Here is a 23,453-nt window from a genome sequence, read left to right on the forward strand (position 1 = left end):
TGTCCCATTGTTCTGCCTGGCGCAGCCGTGGCACATCCCCCACTTCTGAGGTCAGAAGAAGACGTCCGGCCTAAATCTCATGGCTGGGCGCCTCTTTTTGATTTCAGAGCAAGCAGGACGCGTTTCAAATAGGCATCCAACGTCAGAATAGTAGAAATCTAGGGCAAATGGGGTGTTTTTAAAACCTAACTCTAACCCTTAGAGAGAAACAGAGACACGGGTGCTTCATTTTCCTTGTATAACATTGCATTGCATGAAAGGCATCATTATGTTGTATTATATGGCCACTGAGATGTTATACATTAATTGTTGTTGTTGTTGTTGTTGCGTGCCTTACATTCAAAGGAACTTTCATAAGCATTGGACCTTGGTCTCCCTTTCACAGACCTGGTCATGACTGACATCTGGAAGAGCCCCGTCCTTCTCCAAAGCATTTTGGAGCAAGAGCTTTTCATGCGTCGCCATCAGGGCCATCAGGGTCTTCCGTAAGCGCATTGCACCTGCTGAGGCACAGTTCCCACAGGCAGGACCCTGTCCCTTGCGCCGTGTCCATAATCGCCTTCAGGAGGTAACTTTGCCAGTTACACAAAACGGAATCCGTTCTCCTCCACTGAGGAAATTGCGCAGCTCTAACAGGCTTCTGTAACTACAAAAAGGCATACAAGAGTTATTCCCCTTCTTAGAGCTTAACAACATTCATAGTTACATAAATATTTTGTTGTTGTTGTTGTTGTTGTTGTTGTTGTTGTTGTTGTTGTTAACTGCCTTCTAGTTGACCCATGGATGAGAGACCTCCAAGCCCCTTTCGGCTCTTGCGGCTTCACAGCCGTGGTGTTACTCTGAGCTAGTCTCTCCGTTTGGTGTATGGTCTTTTCCTCTTTTCCTATGGCTGTCCCCTTTTCTAATGTTAGTCTTTTCTTCTTGTGATGCACCCCAAATAGGACAACTTCAGTTTAGTCATCTTTGCTTCTGGGGAGAGTTCAGGTCCAGTTTGCTCCAGGGCCCATTTATTGGTCTTTTTGCATCCATCACTTCTACCTATTCCTCTGATGGCTTTGCCAGCACCGGCCTAAATCAGCATTTCAGGGCAGTTTCATTCTATTAGTTTCTCTGGAGCCGTGCAGAAAGGCAGCTCTCTCTGGGATTTTTGAAAGTTATCCCTTGCACCCATTTTGCTAATTGCTTGACCAATCAAAAGGAGTCCCAATGGAGGGAATACTAGCTCTTCCCCAGTGGAAATAGAGCGTTGGGCCTCTCTTCCGCCTTGCGCTCTGAACGATGCACATGGCTTGGTCAGCCTTCATTCCAGAGTTGGCTTCTGGCCTCCCTCCTTGAGTTCCACTTGTCCGCTTCCATTAAGCATTGGCCTTTCTTCCCAGACTGACCTCTACTGCAATGGTTTTTATGCTGCCAGACTCCTCTCTTAGAAACTCTAGAGTCCTAGAATGCAAAGAGACCCCCAAAGAGCCACCCACTTGAAACCCCTTCTGCCATGCAGGAACTCACAATCCAGGCCCTTCTCCCTGTGACCGATGGCCATCCAGCCTCAGTTTAAAAACAGGCTCCAAAGAAGGAGACCCTACCGCACTTGGAGGCAGTCCGCTCCACTCTTGACCAAGGGCTCCGTTGGGGTCAGTCTCTGGGACGGCGGCAGGAGTTTGCATGGAGGAGGCCACTGGATCAGCCTCCTCTGACCTCCTTGGCTTGCGGGAAAGACAGTCCACCTGAGGCCCTTGCAAGGGCCAAGCTCTTCCAGCCACCAGAGAAGGCCAGCAGTGGCAACCGTGGCGTCCTTCAGGTGCCCTTGAACTGGGACCCCCATCGTCCCCTCCGTTTGTGGTCACAGCCCAGCAGCCCCTGGCATCCGGATGGAAATCTGCAGCTGCAGAGACCATGATTCCCAGCGGTAGAGAGCTGTCTTGAGTGTTGACCATGACTCCGGAGACTGTTCTTGACATGAGAGTTTTTACACATCAGTATTAGTAGGCTTTTCTGTTGCCCGTATTAAATGAACTCGGGGATTGTCATTTCAATAACAGTGGTATGTTTCTCATATATGACTGCTTTCGTGTCAGTATTAGTACACTTTTATGCGCTGGTCCTGTTTGTCGGTGTTGTGCTGTACCTGTTCAAGAGAGCCATTGTGGTGCAGTGCTTTGAGTGTTGGACTACAACCCTAGAGAACAAGGTTCGAATCCCTGCTCAGTCTTGTAAACCCACTGGTTAACCTTGGCCAGGTCACACTCTCTCAGCCTCCTCAGGGGAAGGCAATGGCTAACCTCTCTGAACAAAGGCTGCGAGGAAAACCCTGGGATTGCCTTAGAGTTGCCATAAGCTGGAAATGACTGGAAGGCACGCAAACAGCAGCCATGGATAATGGATGAGTGTGTTTCTTCTCCAGGATGTCTGCCCTTGATGTAGAACTATGGTCCCCAAACTGTGCTCTTTAAGGGATTTTGGACTTTAGCTCCCAGCATCCCAGGCTGTTGGCCAACATGACTGAGCCTTCTGGGAGCTGAAGTCCAAAATCTCTTAAAGGGCACCGTTTGGGGACCATTAATGTAGAAAATCCTGCGCTGGACGGGTCAGTACTGTCCTTCAGGAGGCAAAGAGCAGTGCCTTTCAAAGGACAACACATTTGCTTAAAGGCAGGGGTCTTTTGGGGTCTTTTGGAAGGAGGAGGCCTAGCGCAAGGAAAGGCCCCATGCTCCGTCCGTGGGAAACTTCCCTTTTTGGGGGGTACTGGTTTGGGCACCAGAATCTCCTAGCGTGTGGGGAAATTAACTGGTTTGTCTTAAACATGCCATGGTCATCTGTCCAGTATGCTTTGATGGTGAGTTCCTGCATGGCAGAATGGGGTTGGACTGGATAGCCCTTTTTGGGGTCCCTTCCAACTCTAGGATTCTATCATTTCCCCCCCTATGATTTCTAGGAAGACACAACCCAACCCACCGTCCATCCTCCAAAACAGTTTCCAAAGAAGGAAGCCCCACCGCTCTCTGAAGCAGCAGGATATTTCCACTGTCAAACAGCCCTTACTCTCAGGAGGCTCTTCCTAATGCTTAGGAAGTGGAATCTCTTTTTCCTGGAGCTCCATTGAGAGGCCATGTCCTGTTCTCCAGAGCAGCAGAAAACAAGCTCCCTCCGTCCTCCGTAGGACAGGACCCAGAACAATGGACGCAAGCTCCAGGAAAAGAGATTCCACCTCGACATTCGGAGGAATGTCCTGAGAGTAAGGGCTGTTCGACAGAGGAACACACTCCCTCAATGGAATACAATGGAGTCTCCCTCCTTGGAGGCTGTCTTTAAGAGAGGCTGGATGGCCATCTGTCAGTGGGGATGCTTTGATAGAGAGCTCCTGCAGGGCAGAAGAAGGGGGTTGGACTGGATCAGGGCCCTTCTTGGGGTCTCTTCCAACTCTACGGTTCTATGATTCAATGACAGCCCTCCAAATATGTAAACATAGCTCTATGGCACCTGCTGATGTCCATCCTGCATCTGGCCTCTCTCTCGGGTCGGAGGAAGCGAAGGGTCTTTGGCCGTCCTTCCCCTCTGGTCATCATCCGTGGAGAAGAGGAATCTGTGTGAAAAGGTACAGAGTGGACAAGGCAAAGGTCAGGTTTGCAGAGGGTCCAGTTTGCACACCGGGAATGAAGCGCATGACGTCTTGCTGTCTTTTCCTTCGGTGCTGGATTTCTCTTCTCACTTTCTGGATTCCAGGCCAAAACAAAACTGTTTATTCTCCAGGAAGTTCAGGAAGCGGCAGAGGGAAAATACGAGGCTTTTGGGTGTGTTTCCAAACTCCTCTTTCTGGTTTCTTCCTCCTCCTTGTCTTTCTTTTGGGCAAGCAAGGGAAACTTTTTAAAGCTCTTATAAAGGACAAGTTAAACGGCTATAAATGAATATGAAAAGCAACTGGGTTCTTATAAACCGGTTTCTGGGGATGTTTTTTCTGCCAGAAACTTGGAAAGCTTCTTGTGGTGTTTGGCGGATGTTAGGAAAGTCAGAAATCAGACCGGCAGATGCGCATGGCAGCGTTCCTCATCCTCTTGGGCTCCTCTTCTTGCTTATTGCCTATTACTCAAGGAAAAGAAAATAAGTCTACATAGCTGCTCTCATTGGGGTTTAGTGAGCGCTTGAAGAGAATGGGCTGGATATTTTCTCAGGTCTCTTTCAGGTTGTCGCTTACCGATAAACACCTGATTCTGCTCTGGTTATCAGAGTACATTTGCGGCTTTCACTTTTCTGAACTTGATAATTTACAGATTTAATTGATATGTTCTCTCTAGGAATCCCTAGGTCTTGCAGCGTGTCTCTGCTGGAAATTGATCATTCGGTTAAACCAGAAGGCCTAGGGATTCCCAGAGAAAATGCTTCTCTAGGCATTTTAGTGTAATGCTTTGGTCAGCTTCTGGCTGGTGTTGACCATAAAGATGCCCTGGAGGACCTAGAGATGCCTAGAGAGGTGTTCTCTTGGGTGAAAACAAAGCACGAGTGGCTTTTCCTTTGCCGTTTCCCCACTTTCATGGGGTCCTGTGCCCCTAACCCCAGGGAATGTGGGGGGCCCACTGTCATGGCACAGCGATTGCTGTTTTTTCTTGCAGCAGCCAAGAACACAAAGGCATGCCTTTATTGCTGTCTAGGGAGAGAAGGTGAAGCCAAAAAGCAGAGCAAGGAAAAGTCGGAGGGGAAGGCTCTAAGGAGTTTATCACATGGGAGAGAACTGGCCAAATCGAAACGGGAATCTAAGTCCACAGAAGCGGAATCGTTTTCAGACATTAATCCGACATTAACACACACAGAAAGTGGACAAATCCTGCAAAAGCGGGACCATTTTCAGACACATCGGGGGCACTGAGCATTAATCTGACATCAACTGACACAGAAAGTGGACAAAATACACTTCTTTTTACTTTCGGGATTTCCACTTTCTGTGTGGGTTAATGTCGGATTAATGCTCAGTGCCTCTGATGTGTTTGAAAATGGCCCGCTTTTGCGGGATATTCCCATAATTTAAATCCAGTTTCTGCATGGGATTTGGGCACTTAGCCTCCCATGAGATAAACTCCTATTGTAACAACTGGAATTGTTCATCATACAAAATTATAATATTTAATAGTCATGCAAGCAAGTGCTAAGGTAGGCTTAATGCTGGACTTCGAGGGCAAAACGCCTGGCTTCCCTGTTGCTTTGCATTGTCCAGATTAGAAGGATGCAGACCAAAAAACCCCGGGGCAGGATCAGGTCCAGTTTTGCCTCTCCAGACATGAATCTGACCCTGGGGTAAGTGGCCTTTGCCCTGGGGCAACTGACCCACCAAGCCAGCCCAGGGACTGACCCAGGCGGACACTGGGAAAGCACACGCTCGGGCCATGGCCCGCTTGGACCCTCTGCCCAGGCCCTAAGGAAACAAAAATAGTGACCAAGGATGACTTGCATGAATCCAAGCTGGATGGCGAAGAAATTGAAATAGTTGAAGATTGCCCATTCCTTGGGTCAAACATTGCCCAGAACAGGGACTGCAGCCAAAGAAATCAGAAGAAGCCGAGGAATGGGGAGGGCAGCCAGGAAAGAACTGGCAAGGTTTATTCATTTCATCTATATGCTGCCTTTCTCCCCGAAGGAACCCAAGGCGGCTCACGGATTTAAAAAGCATTTCAATAAAATTTTAAACAGTTAATATCACCTAAAACGATAAAAAATTACATTAAAATACTCTGGAATTTAAAAGTATACACGATCCTAACGTATAAAGATATACAACTGAGCATGGAAGTTAGGATTGTCAGGCATTGTATTCCCCATCATCCCCATGAGCAGCTGTGAGAGCTGGACAGTGAAGGAAGCAGATAAGCATAAAATAAAGTTATTTTGAAATGTGGGGCCGGAGGAGAGTCCTGGAGGGACTGTGGATGGCCAGAAAGACCAGCAAATGGGTCCTGGAACAGGCCAAGCCTGCAGTTTCCCTGGAAGCCAAGACGGTCAGCCTGAGGCTGTCGTCCTTTGGCCCCATCCATGAAAAGGCTGGATTCCTTGGGAAGAACCAGCCAGGAGAGGGGGAGGCAGCGGACGGAGGGGACGGCTGCCTTCCGGAGGGACAGATGGACAAAGGCCCCGTGGCGGATGCTGTCCTGAGCCTGCGAGGCCTGAGCCCAGGAAGGAGGGGGGTCTTGGGAGGTCTCTCGTTCTTGGGGTCGCCATTGGCCAAAATGTACCGGGCTCAGGGTCTCCTGGTTGCTTTCTTCAGAGGGCCAACGGCTGGAGCCACTTCTGGCAAAGGAGGAAGGAAGCAGGGCAGCATCTCTTTCCTCCCCTTCAATTGCAACTGACTTTGTGGTTTTCCGGGTGGCGAGAGGCTGCGCATGGGGACCCCACTGGTTGTGCATTACCGCCCTGGGTTCATATCCTTCCCTCCGTAGCCTGCTTTGCAGGGCCATTGTGAAGGTGTGTGTGTGTGTGTGCTGGATGGGAGGGAGATAGTGTGTGCCATGGACACTATTTTGGAAGAAAGAGTGAGAAAAAGGTAGAAGAGACTGATAGAGAGGCCTCTTGCTTGCTCTGGGGCCCTTCTGCATGACATAATCGTAGCACAACGATCCCACTAACTGCCTATGGAGACCTGGGATTTATAGTTGGGGAGGCACTAGAGATCTTGTCTGAGAATTCCCTGCACTGCAAATCTCAGCATTCCTTGGGACGGAACCATGGCTGCATCCGTCCGCACTGCAGAATGAACATAGTCTGACGCCACTTTAAGTGCCATGGCGGCTCAATGCGATGGCAGTCCTGGGATCTGTAGCTTTTGCAGAGAGCCCTTGTGGCGCAGTGGTTAAATGCTTGTACTGTAGCCACTCACTCAAAAGCACAAGGTTGCGAGTTCAAGACCGGCAAACGGGCTCAAGTTTGACTCAGGCTTGCATCCTTCCGAGGAGGTCACTAAAATGAGTACCCAGATTGTTGGGGGCAAATTAGCTTACAGTTGTAAACCGCTTAGACACTGCTTAGGCGGTATGAAGCGGTATATAAATGAAGCTTGTTTGTTTTTGTTTGTTTGTGCCATACTTAGAGAGCTCTGGGGCTGCAACAAACTACAAATCCCAGAATTCCACAGGCTGGGGTCATGGCAGTTAAAGCGATCTCAAACTGCATCAGTTCTTCAGTGCAGATGCAGCCACAGATTGCTGTTTTTTAAAAAGCTTTTCTAAATAGTCTTTTAGGTTCTGGGGAGAGAACAATTGTTACGCCGGCCTCCATTTTGGATGCTTCTCTTCTGCTGCCCTTCAGGGGCAAAACCCACGTTTTAATCTCGTCATTGCGCTGTTTAATTGTTGAACTCATTTCCTCTTTGCTTTTTTGTCCTCAGTTGCCCTGGGACCGGCCCTTCGGCATTGACCCACGCAGGACTTCCTACGGCTGAGAAGAAAGCCAAATAACGGAAATAGGCCCCAAATCTCAGAGAAGGCGCTGCTCTGCGACGGCAGTGGCCACCATTTTGGATCTGTGGGAAGCTGGCAGGATCGAAGGGATGAACTGAGGTCTAAACTGGGGCGCCCAGCAGTTGCGGCCATGGCGGGCGACCCTTCCTTGCCAATGGCGGAGTGGCTCCAGGCACTGCACCTGGACCAATACGCGGAAACCTTCGAGCGGAACCAGCTGTGGCGCGTCTCAGACTGCCAGCGCCTGACGGACGAGGGCCTGGTGCGGCTGGGGGTGCTTTTGCCCGGCCACCGCAAGCGCATCCTCTCGGGGCTCCTGAAAGCCTTTGCGGAGGGACCCCAGCTGCCCCCCAGGAGGCCCGTCCCCATGAAGCGCAACGTCTTCCGTGCCGCCGCAGGAGGGTCCCTCGTCTCGCCCCCTTCGGTGGAAGAGGAGGACAGTGATGAAGAAGAAGAGGCCCAGAGCAACTTGGGGGGCAAGGCCTCTCCTCCCGACCGGGGGTCAGATGCTGCTCTAGTGCCCCCTGCCATCCCGCCAAGGACTACCTGCCACCCACCGGTCAGGTTTTCCTCTCTGGCCATCATCGAACCCTCCACGACAGTGCCTCCCTCGGACTCAGGGTCCCTGATGGACTTCACATCCCCCTCGGTCGCCCCACAGCTGCCTGGAGACAGACTCACCGAGGCGGCCACAGCGGTGTGTCCAGAACAGCCAAGCCAAGCCACGCTGCCGCCTCTGCCGGCCAAGCGCCACCACTTAGAGTGCAAGGCCACTGCTCCAAAGGCCCCTCCGCCGCTGCCCAGCCGGCCCCCCACCGTGCCCCCCAGAACCGGGCCACACAAGCCACAAGCATCCACCGCCACAGTCAGGTAAGCGCAGCTCCCTTGGCACTGCATGGGCTCCGCATGGCCACAAATGCCACGAATGCGTTCCAGCTGGGATTCTGATGCAATGCTGCCATCTAGTGCTGCAGATCCACAGATTCAAGCATGGCTTGAAAGTATTTTAAAAAGTATAAATTCCAATTAGCAAACCTTGATTTTTCCATTTTATATAAGTTTTGCTATATTATATATTTAATGGGACTTGAGCGTCCATGGATTTTGTTTTCCACGGAGGGATCCTGGAACCAAACCCTGCGGAGAACAAGGGCCCACTGTGTAAGAAATAGGAAGGTCAGAGTATGGACATACATACTCCGCTCTAGAGGAAAGGAAGTTTATTTTAGAATATCGATACTTGTGTTGCTTTGTATCGTTAGAGTGACAGATACATGTTTGGCACCAGGATACTTTGATGTGAGGGTTGCATTTGGGCTGAATGAGATGTCATTGTGGTTGTGTTATAGATTTGCAAACAATAACAAAAAGAAGAAGTGGCAAAACGGGACCCCCCCCAAGTGTCCCAAGTGACTGGAATTATCCCTCAGGACCCTCCTAAATGGCTGACCACTAAGAATTATTGATACGTTCATAGAATCACAGAATGATTGAGTTGGAGGGGACCCCAAGAAGGGCCCTGATCCAGTCCAACCCCCGTCTTCTGCCATGCAGGAACTCTCCATCAAACCACTCCCTCAGACAGATGTCCGTCCAGCCTCTGTTAATAACATTAATGCGGAATAACCAATGTGTTGTTGTTGAGCCCCCCCCCCCCCATCCTATGAGCACTTAGTAAGTACTTGCTAAGAGGAATCTTCAAGTTTAAGGATGATTAATGGATGGGAAAAGCGATCTGCCCTCCCCTTGCAAAGAGGCAAAATCAATAGCCCCCCATCACCGCCACCTTAGAAACGGTCCCAGGGCCCCTGTCTTGGAGATGCCCCCTTTTCTGTTTGGACTACATTCGCCAGAATCCCCTGGGCTCCTCTGCTGTGGACCCTGCTTGGGAATGGCCCTTCCTTGGGTTGGCTTCCTTTTGGTGCCCAACAAAAGCCGGCTTCTCCATTAAAGCCGTTGGGTGGGAGGTCGGTGGACTGGTTCTTTCACCCCCGGCTCAGACTCATCCAGGGCCTGGACAGTTCTCGTTTGCCTTGATTTCTCCAACCGTTCCATATGTTTTCAGTTCATAGATCAGTTTTTAGTACTTTGGCCTCTTCCAGCCCTATGATTCTATGCATTTTCATTTGCATTGCATTTTAAATTGATTTTTATTGAACGCTGCCCTGAGATCCTTGGATATAGCGAGGGGGGATATAAATGCATAGAGAAGCAAGCAAGCAAGGCACAGTCCAAGTCAGTACCTCTTTCAAGCCCTGGTTGCAAGATTTGTTGCTGTTGTTGTTGTTGTGTGCCTTGAGTAATTGCTGGCTAATGGCAACCCTAAGGCAAAGCTATCATAGGGTTTTCCTGGAGTGATTTATCATTGTTGTTGTTGTTGTTGTTGTGAGACTTCAATGCATTTCTGGCTTCTGACAAGGCTAAGGCAACCCTGTCCTGGGAGTCTCTTGGCAAGATTTCTCCAGAGAAGGTTTTTCACCATTCCCTTCTTCTGAAGCTGAGAGAGTGTGACTTGCCCAGAGTCTCCCACTGGGTTTCCATGGCCAAGCTGGGATTCGAACCCTGGTCTCTAGGAGTCCTAGTCAGACACTAAAACCACTGCACCGCAATAGCTTTGTGTGCCATTGCCTTTCTCTGATAACATAAATAGACAAACAAACGCACATATTGCTTGCGGATGTGAGATCTCTATTTGGTTCATAATTTTATTGGATTTATTTTTTTCTTCTGAAGTCTTTCTTTGGAAGGGACCCCCAAGGGCCACCCAGTCCAGCCCCTCCTTCTGCCAGGAAGGAAGACATAGGGTCCTAGAGAGGGAAGGGACCCCCCCAAGGGCCATCCAGTCCAGCCCCTCCTTCTGCCAGGAAGGAAGACATAGGATCCTAGAGATGGAAGGGACCCCCAAGGGCCACCCAGTCCAGCCCCTCCTTCTGCCAGGAAGGAAGACATAGGATCCTAGAGAGGGAAGGGACCCCCAAGGGCCATCCAGTCCAGCCCCTCCTTCTGCCAGGAAGGAAGACATAGGGTCCTAGAGATGGAAGGGACCCCCAAGGGCCACCCAGTCCAGCCCCTCCTTCTGCCAGGAAGGAAGACATAGGATCCTAGAGATGGAAGGGACCCCCCCCCCCAAGGGCCATCCAGTCCAGCCCCTCCTTCTGCCAGGAAGACGTAGGGTCCTAGAGATGGAAGGGACCCCCAAGGGCCATCCAGTCTAGCCCCTTCTTCTTCCATGCAGGAATACAGAGAATCCTAGAGATGGAAGGGACCCCCAAATGTCATTTGGTCCAAGCCCCTTCTTCTTCCATGCAGGAATACAGAGAATCCTAGAGATGGAAGGGACCCCCAAATGTCATTTGGTCCAAGCCCCTTCTTCTTCCATGCAGGAATACAGAGAATCCTAGAGATGGAAGGGACCCCCAAATGTCATTTGGTCCAAGCCCCTTCTTCTGCCATGCAGGAACTCACCTTCCAAGCCCTCTTCTCTGTGACAGAAGATGGCCATCCAGCCTCTGCTTAAAATCCTCCAGCAAAGGGAGACCACCACCCTCCAAGGCTCTTCTTTATGTTTCGGGGGGATCCCTCTTCCCCCTCGGAGGGGAGGGTTGTTGCCCAGTTCGCCTGAGGAGCTGCTGCTGGGATTCCTTGTCCTCCCAACCGGAGCCTTCTCTGGCTTTGGCCCTGGCTTCCTTCCTTGCAGGGCTCAATGTCAGTAAAATGCCCTTTGCCCAGGCCAGGACTGGACCTCTGGCCTCTGCCAGTGAGTGTTTTGGGGGTTACCTGTGTCAGAAAAACTCACGCCCTGCAGCCCCGGTTGCAAAGGAGGGCCACCACAGCCGCTGACGGAGGAATGTGGCTCAGCTCCAGGGCGGTGTGTGGCTGTGAGTTTGGAGTGGACATGTGTTTGCGCAGCCGTGGGAGTTGCAGCAGCCCTTGCCCTCTGTCCAGCCCTTGTCCCGGAGGAGGCACATGGGGAGAGCCATAGGTGCCCAAAGGCCAGGTGTCCCATGCCTGCCAGCCAGATGCCCCCCCCCCCCATGGGCTCTCCGCGGCCCTCTCTGCCACTCTGGCTGCTTGTTTCTGTTTTGGGGGCCACATTTCATGGTCCTTGTCCTTTGCAGGAAGTGCTTTTGTGAAGAGAGGAGGAGGAGGAGGAGGAGGAAGGGGCACATCTGGCACCCCTGCCCTCGCCAGACTGTGGAGTGTTAACCTGGCCCTTTCCTTTTATTTCTTGTTGGCCAGAGGAGCCAGAGAGCCAGAGACGCCATGGGCCGCTCTGGAAGGAGAAACCTGACACCGAAAGGTGTGTCATCATGTCCTCTCCCTGCACCTTTTCCCTCCTTCCTTCCTTTGTTCTGCCTCGGTTGCTGGCATTTTCCATTTGGGAGCCTGCCAGCCTCTCTGCCTTGTGGGCCACAACAACCTCCTTTTCCCTCCCAGGCAGCTGCCACTGTGTGAGTTTGCAAACCAGGGGCCAGGAAGGAAGGAAGGAAGGAAGGAAGGGGTGCCTTCTTTCTTAGGACCAGCAAAGAAAGTAAGTGGTAGGAAAGAAAAGAAACTGTGACCCAGTTCCAGCCAGAGGAGCCCCACTGGAGCAGTATTGGGCCAAAGGGAGGGCAAGGACAGGAAGAAGCCCCATGGATTCAGTGGCTCTGCTCTGCTGGGACTAGAAGGAGGGTTGGGGCAGCCCTTTTAAGCTTTATCTCTCTGCTGCCTTCCTTCCTTCCTTCCTCCCTCTCTTTGCTTTAGATTGTTGCATTTATTGCACGGTTTGAAAGGGAAGGCTTTCAAAGATGGCTGTGCCGCTTTCTGACCAGACATTTGGGGCTTTGGAAGGTGGAGGTCCAGGGAAAGTGTTTTGCAAGTTTTGTGGGTCTTTTGATAGGCGAGGCTTTGGCTTCGCTTCCGCCTTCTGTCCTCTATGGAGCCTCTCTGGTCTGGCTATGAGTTTCTCAGGGACTCGGCGCAAAGACCAGCAGCCAGAGTTTCTTCTGGACCTTTGGTGGGAGAGAAGAGGGGAGTTTGTCCACTTTCCTGGACAGAAGTTGGACACTGCTTTTGGAGGGAGGCTCCATCAAAAGGCAGAGGCAGGAGCAAGAGCTGGCGGTGGTGGTTGTTTCATGCCTTCAGGTCTTCCCTGACTTATGGTGACTCTAAAGGCAAATCTGTCATGCCCAGGAACTGGCCAATGCTCACCTCTGAGAGTGACCCTTGCACACTTGGGCCCTCGAACGGGGGCTTTGGGAGGCTGGGTATCGTCCGGGGAGAGGATCCACACTCTGGGAGATATCGAGTTTTGTTTGTTTGTGTGTATCGCTGTGTGTTGGGGCATGTGTGTGATGTGTGGGTTTGAGGGCCACAGGTTCCCCATCCTGGGACTGGAAGGATCCAGGCTAAAGCCCTCTGTGGCACAGGGGTCACCAGGTGGCCTTGCTTCAGCCAGTCCCCTTCACTCTCTCTGTGCGAGACCTACCTCGCAGGGCTATTGTGGGGAGAGGGAGACCCTGCCCCATACACTGCCTTAATCCCCTTGGGAGATAAAAATGCATCTCACTGACTCATACATTGACACTTGATTCATTCACGAATTATAGATGGGGTTCCATCATGGTTGTTGTTGTTGTTGTCGTTCTTGTTGCTGCAGTTATTTGCCATCCAGTTGACTTTGACTTGTGGTGACTCTATGGAAGAGGATCCCACAAGACCCCCAAACATCAGCTGCTCTGCTCAGGTCTTGTGGCTCCTTGGTGGACTGTCCTCTGTCCTCCCACATTCCCCACTGCTTCCTGCTTTCCCAAGCATTGTTGCCTCTCCTAGAAGTCCTTTCCTCTCATGATGCGGCCAAAGTACGGCCGCCTCAGGTTGACCACCTTGGCTTCCAGGGAGGGTTTGTGCTTGATCTGCTCCAGGACTCATTTCTTTGTCCTTTTGGCTGCTGTCCATGGAATCCTCAGCACTCTTCTCCAGACCCACATAATCTCAAAGGAATGGGTTTTCTTTTAATCTGCTTTCTTCACTGTCCGGCTCTCGCATTCTTAGATGGCGATGGATGGACAAAGCCATGGCTGGAACGACCCTTGCTTCAGTGTTCAGTTGTAAATCTTTACCTTTCAGGGTCTTGTCCAGTTCTTTCATAGCTGCCCTAACCCATTCCCCAGCTTCTTCTGGTCTCTTGGCTGCAGCCTCCATTCTGGTCAGTGGCTGAGCCAGACCCTCAGCCTTTCCCCAGAGTGCTCTTGAGCTGCAGGAGGGCAGATCTTGCCTGGACATTAGGAGGAACTTCTTGCAATGGCTGAGAGGGGTCAGTGGGGCCTCTCCTTCTCTGGACCTTTCTGGACACTGGTCTCAGACAGAGCAACGGATGGAGGCAGCCCCTGGGCAGCCTCTCCCGGCCGACCTTTGGCACTGTCCAGAGCAGACCCTTCCCCTGGGCCATGCCTCTGTCCAGCCATTTTGGCTTCCCTTGGCCTGCTGCCTGCCAGGCCCTCTTCCTTGGGCCACTGGGCAGAGGAGGAAGGAGTGGCCCAACCAAATGGATGGACAGACAGAGGAGAACTATGGGCCCTTTGTTCCAGGTACGGATTGCAGGGCCGGTTTCCCTAGAGACTGATGGGGGAGGCGGGTGCCACCCAGGGAGGACCTGACCCAGTTTGCCACTGGCCTCCACTCCCGTCTGTCCGTCTGGCCAGGACCCGGGTGCAAATCCAGCCATTGGCAGAAATGGGGCTAGAGAGCGCCAAAGGGTGTTCGGGGATTTGGCTGCCCCCTTCCAAAAGAGGCTGTGGGGTTGTGCATCCATCCAAGGCTTCCCAATAGGAACAGGAGTGGCAGAGCAATGCCCCCTTGGCCACTCTGTGCCAGGAGTGTGTCCATTCCCAGAGAACACCAGGGCAAGGCCAACCCCCAGGCCCCCCAATGCCAGGCTTCCTTTCAAGACTCTGATATTTGTAGGCTGAAATCTGTGCTGGCCTTGACCACTGACTCAATGAAGCACTGACCCTACCCAAGGAAAGCAGCCCTCCTTCATGGCACACGGAGCCCCCTCTCCCAAAGGGGACCTCATGGGAGTGGAAAGTGAGAAGGAGCCACAGCAGACCCATAGGCATCCAGTCCTTGCAAGGGAAGGGGGCAGGATGCCCTGCGCCTCAACTTAGGCTAATGGCCAGCAATGTCCTTTGAGGTGGCCCAGGTGGACCCCCAGAGTTACCCTCTCTTGGCCATGCGGCTGGACACAGGCACAATGTCTGTAGGAAGCTGGTGAAAACACATTAAAATGTCTGCAACTCCTGAGTACGGATGTGAAACACACTCCTTAATAGTTTTTTTGTGGGATTTTTGGGCTATGTGGCCATGTTCTAGAAGAGTTTCTTCCTGATGTTTCGCAAGCAGCATCTGTGGCATCTGGCATCTTCAGAGAATGCTTTCCTGGAAAAAGTAGGTGTGTGTGTGTGTGTGTGTGTGTGTGTACACACACACACACACTGTGTGAGCTTGGAAATGCAGGAGTGACTTGCATGTGTCTTGTTCTGTAGGCTAATGCAGAAAAGGATGAGTGATCATTATCTGCTGGGAAAGCCCCTGACTCTGAATGGTTTCCCATTTGCATTTGCTGAGTCCTGATTTTGCTATTCCTCAGGACTGGGAGCCAAATTTTGTTCACGTTAAGGGTTTCTTCTTTCCAGTTGAAATTGTCCAGTTGCTTGTGGATTTCCCTGTGCATCCTGACATGGCACTGGTTGGCATGGCCCAGAATCTCAATGTTCCTGAACAGTATTTTATGCCCAGGATGGTTTGTGGCATGTTCTGCTACAGCTGGTTTTATTAAGGAGTGTGTTTCACATCTGTACTCAGGAGTTACACACATTTTAATGGGTTTTCCAACAACTTTCTAGGCATTGTGCCATGAAAGCCTTCGACTTCACACATTCATTAATGTTTGCAAGCCTCAATGCACAAAAGTGTCTCAACACTTAGAATCCTAGAGTTAGAAGGGACCCTCAAAGGCCACCCAGTCCAGCCCAATTCTGCCATGCAGGAACTCACTATCGAAACACACTCTGGGACAGATGGCCACCCAGCCTCTGTTTAAAGACCTCCAAGGAAGGAGACTCCACTACACACTGAGGAAGGAGTGTGTTCCACTGTCGAACAGCCCTTACCCTCGTGAAGTTCCTCCTAATGTTGAGGTGGAATCTCTTTTCCTGCAGCTTGCATCCATTCCTCCATTGTGTCCTATTCTCTGGAGCAGTAGAAAACAAGCTTGCTCCCTCCTCAATATGGCATCCCTTCAAGTATTTAAACATATCCCCTCTTAACCTTCTCTTCTCCAGGCTAAACATACCCAGCTCCCTAAGTCTCTCCTCAAAGGGCTTCATGGTTTCCAGACCCTTCACCATTTTAGTCGTCCTCCTTTGGACACATGGCTCCAGTTTCTCCACATCCTTTTTGAATCGTGGGGCCCAGAATGGGACACAGCATTATTCCAGGTGGGGCCTGACCAGAGCAGAATAGAGTGGCATTAGTATTTCCCTAGACTTCTATTGATGCAGCCTAAAATTGCATTGGCCTTTTTAGCTGCAGCATCACACTCTTGACTCATTTTCAACTTACGTCCACATCCCTTACTTTCAAGCTTTGAACTCTATCTTTGGCACAGAGAAAAGTGGAAAAGCAGGTTTCAGATTGAAGAGGAGACCAGTTTCCTTGAGGAGGAAAAGCCCTGCGCTTTCTGTGGTTGAAAAGGTGTGGCCCCTTTTAACCAGTTTATTTCAGGATGGGGGTTTGTCACTTCCAATTAGGATTCCCAGAAATTGGGGGGGGGGGGGGAATCTTAGCGCAAAAGTCCTGACTTGAAAACATGTGTGTCTGTTTGTGTGCATTTGTTTGTGTGTCTCTGTTCCTCACACTTCTTCTGGAGCATCTGGAAAACTACTGCAGTTCCCAGCATCCCGCAGAGGCAGTCTGAGGACTGTTGTGCCCATCAGCGCTTGGAGGGAATTTGTGATTTCTGCCTTTGCTTTGGCTTCTCTGTTGACATTTTGCCCCTTCCGAAGCGAATGGAAGATTTGGTCTGCAGAGGGACCTTGGCCATTTCCCAAATGGGGAAAGCAGGTTGTTGTTGTTGTTGTTGTTGTTTTGAAATGTGCTTTGGTTCCAGAGGAACGCATCCCCCCTCCGCTCCATTTCTTGAGCTCAACCAAATCACAGCTTGCATTTTTCTTGCATGGTTTGCAAAAGGTAGAAGGAAGTGGCAAAAAAAGAAGAAGAGGAGGAGGAATGAAAGGGAAGCTTCCAGATTTCCCCAATGATTGTGGTCTTTGTTTGGAGGCTGGAAGGGAGCCAGGGGCCAAAGGGCCAAGGGCTGGCATTTTTCTCTGGTTTCTCTGGACGCAAACAGGGCGGCTCTCATGGCACTCTTGCGCCATTCTTTCAGGATCAGGACCTTCGTGCCAATTGCCTACCGGATGCTTGCTGGGTGCTCCTCTCCATTGCCCTGTTCCTCCATCCCATCTCGACATATGAGGACCCCTTGGATTGTGGCCTCTTCCAACTCTGATTCTGTCATTTTCCATAGGGTTTTCTTAGGCAAGGAGCCTCAGAAGAGGTTTTGCTCGTTCCTTCCTCTGAAATCCAAGCCTGCAGCACCTGGGATTCCTTGGCATTCTCCCATCCAAGTGATAACTAGGGCTGGCCCTGCTTAGCCCCCAAGATCGGAGAGGATGCGACGGTGCCTTTGCATTTGCCCCATTCTTGGGACACTCTTAGGAATGGTCAGACCCTTTTTGGGGGGGGGGGGAATCCATCTAGCCCAGGATGGTCCCCTCGGACCTGGAGATCCCTAGAGAGGTGGGAAGGATCGTGGTCTTTTTGAATTGGTGGTTTCCCCGCCGGATCCATGGGGCCCTTCACCCCCATCATCCCCAGCCAACATAGAGGGACCGCTGTGTTTCAGTTAATGGTGTCTTAATAGGGCAGCTTTTGTTATCTTATAAAGGTTTTGCAAGACCATTGTTGCACTTAGTTTTAATCTTTGCTGTGAGCCACTTTGGTCCCTTTTGGGGAGAAGGGCAGAATATAAATAAAAGAAATGTTAAAGCCAGCGTTAAAAGCACAAAAGCAGTGCGATGCAGAGTCCGAATGGGAAGGAAGGAGTTCTGGATTCGAAACCTGACCCGGCATGACTTCTGGCCGGATGGACCAGGCTCCAGCCATTTCACCACTGTTGCTGCTTCTTCTGCTGGAAAGGGCCCCTGGAAGGCCACCAGGTCCAGCCCCATTCTGCCATACAGGAATGCATTGCAAAAACACCCCGAGAGACGGCCATCCAGCCCCGGCTTCAAATCCTGCAGCGGAGGGGAGGCCTCCACCTTCCAAGGGAGTCTATTTTGTGTTCAGACAGAAAAGGCTTGTTGACTAGATCCTTGGGGTTGGGGTCTTCTTTCCAGGGAATTGAATCCATTTGTGCCAATGGGTCCTGTCTGGTGCTCTTTAGGTGTGTAGCCTGGAAACCCAGCTAGCGGTTCTCAATCTTGGGTCCTCCAGGTGTTTTGGACTTTAGCTCCCAGAATCCTCAGGCATTGGTCATGCTGGCAGGGGCTGCTGGGAACTGAAGTCCAACCCCCCCCCCCCCAGTGATCCAAACCTGAGAATCACTGACGTAAAGGGTCCGATCTAGAGGAAGGTGGCCACTTTGGGGCTGCTTTTGAAGGGCGGTCTCTGGTTTCTCGTTCCAGTTCTCCTGCAAAAGACCCCCGTCTCCCAAGCGCCAAGGAGGGTCTGTCTGCCACCGTGCCGCCCCCCATCCTTCCACGCCTGAAGTTGCTGGAGAGCCAGGATCCCCCCCAAGTGCCTTCGAAGGCGGCCGCTGTCTTCTCGCACCCGGATCTCGGTGAGTGTCTTCGACAAATATAAAACTTGTTTAATTCAACCCATTTCCTTTTTGCTACTTAGATTTCAAACTTGGTACCATATTTTCCGGTGTGTAAGACGACCCCCAACTTTCCCAGTTCAAATACAGAGTTTGTGATATACTCGCCGTATAAGGCTACCCCTCTTCCAATGCACACCAAATACAAGTTTAAAAAACCATCAGATTTGGGTTCAGTATGGTAGTAATTTTAATTCAGATGGTTATGACATGCAGGTGCTTAGCAGGAAAACTGTCACTTAGCCAGCACTGAGCCAGGGCAGTCAAAGCGGTCTCAAAGTGGATTATTTCTGCAGTGTGTTTTGAACCATAGTCCAACACTGGAGCCACTGCACCAGCCTGACCTAATTTTTAATTAATATTGTGTCCAGTTCTGGGCTCCACAATTCAAAAAGGACACTGAGAAACTGGAGCCATGTGTCCAAAGGAGGGCAACTAAAGTGGTGAAAGGTCTGGAAACCATGAAGCCCTCTGAGGAGAGACTGAGGGAACTGCTGGGGATGTTCAGCCTGGAGAAGAGAAGGTTAAGAGGTGATATGATGAGAGCCCTGTTTAAATACTTGAAGAGATGTCATATTGAGAAGGGAGCAAGATTGTTTTCTGCTGCTCCAGAGAATAGGACACTGGAGGGAAGCTACAGGAAAAGTGATTCCGCCTCAACATTCGGAAGAACTTCCTGCGAGTAAGGGCTGTTCGACAGTGGAACACACTCCTTCCTCGGAGTGGACTGGTGTGTCCTTCCTTGGAAGGCTTTAAGCAGAGGCTGGATGGCCATCTGTCAATGGGGATGCTTTGATGGAGAGTTCCTGCATAGCTAGGGTTGCCATAGGTGAGGATCTCCAAACTGGGACAAATGTAAGACAGGGTTTAAAAATGTAGGACCTTTTTAAAAAAGTTTCCTAGCCAGGAATTTTTTTTTAATAAGTCCTACATTTTAAAACCTTGTTCTCCTTCTCCTTCCCGGCTTGGGAGGAAGCCTCGGCCTGCTCCCAGGCCGGGAAGGAGTGTGGGGGCCTGTCATCACGGCGATGGCAAGCAGCCTCCTCCCCCTCCCCGGCCTCGCAGAGGTCTTGGAGGACCCTGCGGCCGGAGCTCCGACTGCGGAGCCTTCCAAGGCCCCTCTGGGGCTTGGGAGACGCTGCCTCCCAAGCCCCAGGGAGGCCTCAGAAGCGGCTCCGCGATTGCGGAGCCACCTCCAGGGCCTGGCTGGGGGCGGGGCCAAACTGGGGCGGGACCGTGCAGGCCCGCCCCAAACCGGGAAAGTCCCGCCCCCAGGCGGGATATGGCAAGCCTACGCATGGCAGAAGGGGTTGGACTGGGTGGCCCTTGGGGTCTCTTCCAACTCTAGGATTCTATGATTCTAACCCTTAAAAAACCTGTACTGAAGAACCCAAGAGGCTATCCTTTGCCCTATGCAGTGGTCCCCAGACTGTGCCCTTGAAGAGATGTTGGACCTCATCTCCCAGAAGCATCAGCCATGTTGGCCAATATCCTGGGATTCTGGGAGCTGAAGTCCAAAATCCCCTTAAAAAGCAGAGTTTGGGGAGCATTGTGGCCTATAGCAATATTTCCCAAACTTTGGGCTCTAGATATTTTGGGCTTCCTCTCCCTGAATTCCTGACTGTTTGCTAGGTTAGCTGGGGCCTCTGGGAGCTGAAGTCCCAAGCCCTTGGAGGACCAAAGTCTAAGCACTGCCTTAGAGCCTTCACCCAGTTCCAGTCAGTATATCAGTGGTTCTCCCCAAACTATGCCCTTTAAAAGAATTTTGGACTTCATCTCCCAGAAGCCTCAGCCATGTTGGCTAATAGTGTGGGTTTCTGGGAGATGAAGTCCAAAATCTCTTGAACAGCACAGTTTGGGGACCATTGATATATAATATTACAGTACCCCAAACTGTTCCCTTTAAGAGATTTTGGACTCCAGCTCCCAGAAGCCTCAGCCATGTTGGCTAATAGTGTGGGATTCTGGGAGATGAAGTCCAAAACCCCTTAAAAGAGCACAGTTTGGGGACCACTTAAATATATGTATCATCATTTTGAGCCTCCACTAACCTCTCTGGGAACATTCCCAGCAAACTCCCTCAGGACAGAGCCCCATTTGAAGGAGGCCCTGAGGGCAACGGAGGAGACCAAGAGGCGAGGGAAGGAGGGAGGCAGGCGCCATTCTGCGCTGATACCCTGATGTTTTTAAGGCACCTACCCAAGTAGCCCCAGGCAGCCTCATCCTCTGCTGTACTGTTTGCGGTGCGCAAGGCTTCTTGGGAATTGTAGTCCAGCGCTTCCCTTTTGGTGCGAAGAAGAAGAGGCAGAGCGAGGATGGCGGGGTCGGCTTCTGCAATTTTGCCTGACTCTCGGCCAAAGGGAAAGGGGCAGGTTTTGTGGCATAATGTACTCTACTCTTGGCATCAAGAAAGTAAAAAGCCCAAGATTATCTATCTGTATCTGGCGCATAAGATGACCCCCGACTTTTGAGAAGTCAGTCTTGGATGACACACACTTCCTTGACCCATTTCAAACTGGCTTCAGGGCAGGATATGGAGTTGAAACTGCTATGGTTGCCTTAGTGCAGTGATGTCCAAACTCTGGCCCTCCAGGTGCTTTGGACTTCAGCTACCAGAATCCTAGACCATTAGCCAAGATGGCTTTTGAGAAGATTTCCGGGGTTGAAAAGTCATCTTCTATGCCAGAAAATACGGTGTTTTATTTTGAAATCCCCAGAGTTCTCTTAGAAGTTTATCCCTTGAATATTCTGGGGAAATCCCATCATTATACAAAATGATTCCACACAACTTCACACAAAACCAGCCATTAAAGTGGTCACAAAGAAGCATTAACACGCATCTTTTTACTTTCGGGATTTCAGCATCAATGCATTTCCGATATCACTTTATTCGCACAATTGCATGTGATAATCATTTGTGCAATTACTCCTCATTTTCACTTTATTTGCAGAATGCTTTAAATGCGCTTTAATCTCTCTTTAATGCCAGAATTAGCCCCAGTGTGATAAACTCCTCAGAGGCATCAGATATGAAACCTCGCAGCCCCTCATCTCCCAAAGGCAAAATGCTGTTCCATGTTGGCAATGGAATGCTGTTGGATTCTGATGGTGAAGCCTCAAACCCTGAAGTCAGGTCCAGTTTTTAGGGGGTTAGCAGGGAGGTGTAATGCATGGCAAAGGGGAGAGCCGGCCCGCCTGCTTCCCCTTTGGAGCAAATAGTGCAAAACAACCCCCTTAGAGCCATAGGGCTGGAAGGGACCACAGGGACCATCCAGTTTTAAATGGTTTAGACTTGACTTTATTGCAAACTGTCCAGAGGTCTTGTGCAACAGGGCAAGACATATGTATTCTAATAATGGCTGCACCCTTGGAAGGGACCCCAAGGGCCACCTAGTTGAACCCATTCTTCCATGCAGGAGGACAAAGCCGCAGCCCCCCGAGAGGATCCCCCCACCCAGCCTCCGCTGAGAGACCTCCAGAGGAGGAGATCCCATTGCTCTCTGTATTCCCCTCTTAAATGGTTCTCCCAGCTGAGAAGACCTTCCAAATGTTCAGGTGGAATCCCAGGGTTGGAAGGGACCCCAAAGCCTCCCAGGCAAACCTCTTGATTCTTCCACGCAGGAGGACGCACTCCAGGCCCCGCTCCCTGCGGCAGATGACCACCCGGCCTCCATTTGGCAGATCTAGAGGCCTTAGGGGACCTTAAGCTAAGCATGAGGAACAGTGGCTTCCTTATAGAATCATAGAATCATAGGCCTGTTACAGACTGCCAAAATAAAGCTGCTTCGGGTCTCTTTGTAGGTATGCTATTTAAATGATGCATGCATCCTAAGAATCTGGAAGCTGCACCAAAGCTGCACTCCAGTGCTTAGGAATGGAGTGTGGCTTTGGCGTGACCTTCGGTCTCTTAGGACCCATGCATCATTTAAATGGCATACCTCCAATGAGACCCGAAGCAGCTTTATTTTGGCAGTCTGTAACAGGCCATAGAATCATAGAATCGTAGAGTTGGAAGAGACCACTAGGGCCATCCAGTCCAACCCCATTCTGCCATGCAGGAAATCCAAATCAAAGCATCCCTGACAGATGGCCATCCAGCCTCTGTTTAAAGACCTCCAAGGAAGGAGACTCTATCACCCTCCGAGGGAGTGCATTCCACTGTCGAACAGCCCTTACTGTCAGGAAGTTCCTCCTAATGTTGAGGTGGAATCTCTTTTCCTGTAGCTTGCATCCATTGTTCCGGGTCCTGTTCTCTGGAGCAGCAGAAAACAAGCTTGCTCCCTCCTCAATATGACATCCTTTCAAATATTTAAACAGGGCTATCATATCACCTCTTAACCTTCTTTTCTCCAGGCTAAACATCCCCAGCTCCCTAAGTCGTTCCTCATAGGGCATGGTCTCCAGACCCTTCACCATTTTTGTCGCCCTCCTTTGGACACGCTCCAGTTTCTCAATGTCCTTTTTGAATTGTGGCGCCCAGAACTGGACACAATATTCTAGGTGGGGCCTGACCAAAGCAGAATACAGTGGCACTATTACTTCTCTTGATCTAGACACTATACTTCTATTGATGCAGCCTAAAATAGCATTGGCCTTTTTAGCTGCCGCATCACACTGTTGACTCATGTTCAACTTGTGGTCTACTTGGACTCCTAGATCCCTTTCACACATAGTTTCATTCAGCCAGGTGTCCCCCATAATCCTATATCTGTGCATTTTATTTTTCCGCCCTAAGTGCAATACCTTACATTTCTCTGTGTTGAATTTCATTTTGTTAGCTTTGGCCCAGCTTTCCAATCTATTCAGGTCATTTTGAATCTTGATCCTGTCCTCTGGGGTATTAGCTATTCCCCCTAATTTGGTGTCATCTGCAAATTTGATAAGTATGCTCCCAATTCTGTCATCCAGGTCATTGATAAAGATGTTGAATAGCACTGGGCCCAGGACAGAGCCCTGTGGGACCCCACTGGTCACTTCTCTCCAGGATGAAAAGGAGCCATTGTTGAGCACCCTTTGGCTTCGGCCGGTCAACCAATTACAGATCCATTTAACAGTTCCTTTGTCTAGCCCACATTTTACAAGCTTGTTTGCAA

The 23,453-nt window shown here is 50.7% G+C and overlaps 1 protein-coding gene across 3 annotated transcripts in view; it reads left to right on the forward strand.

Annotated features, from left to right (window-relative positions):
- LOC149320263 (arf-GAP with Rho-GAP domain, ANK repeat and PH domain-containing protein 1-like) overlaps window positions 1–23,453 on the forward strand; it is a 138,876-nt gene that overhangs the window by 39,495 nt on the left and 75,928 nt on the right. For all 3 annotated transcript variants that reach the window (XR_016280294.1, XM_089513219.1, XM_089513220.1), the window contains 2 exons: window positions 7,364–8,306; window positions 18,167–18,321. Coding sequence is in view for 2 of the 3 variants with exons in the window: in XM_089513219.1 (XP_089369345.1) it covers window positions 7,567–8,306; window positions 18,167–18,321 (895 nt within the window). In the remaining variant the exon portion in view is untranslated. The remainder of the gene's footprint in view (window positions 1–7,363; window positions 8,307–18,166; window positions 18,322–23,453) is intronic.

Source organism: Sceloporus occidentalis, unplaced genomic scaffold (assembly GCF_023333645.1).
Source record: "Sceloporus occidentalis isolate IW3139 unplaced genomic scaffold, rSceOcc1.0.p SCAF_2, whole genome shotgun sequence".
Classification (NCBI taxonomy): domain Eukaryota; kingdom Metazoa; phylum Chordata; class Lepidosauria; order Squamata; family Phrynosomatidae; genus Sceloporus; species Sceloporus occidentalis.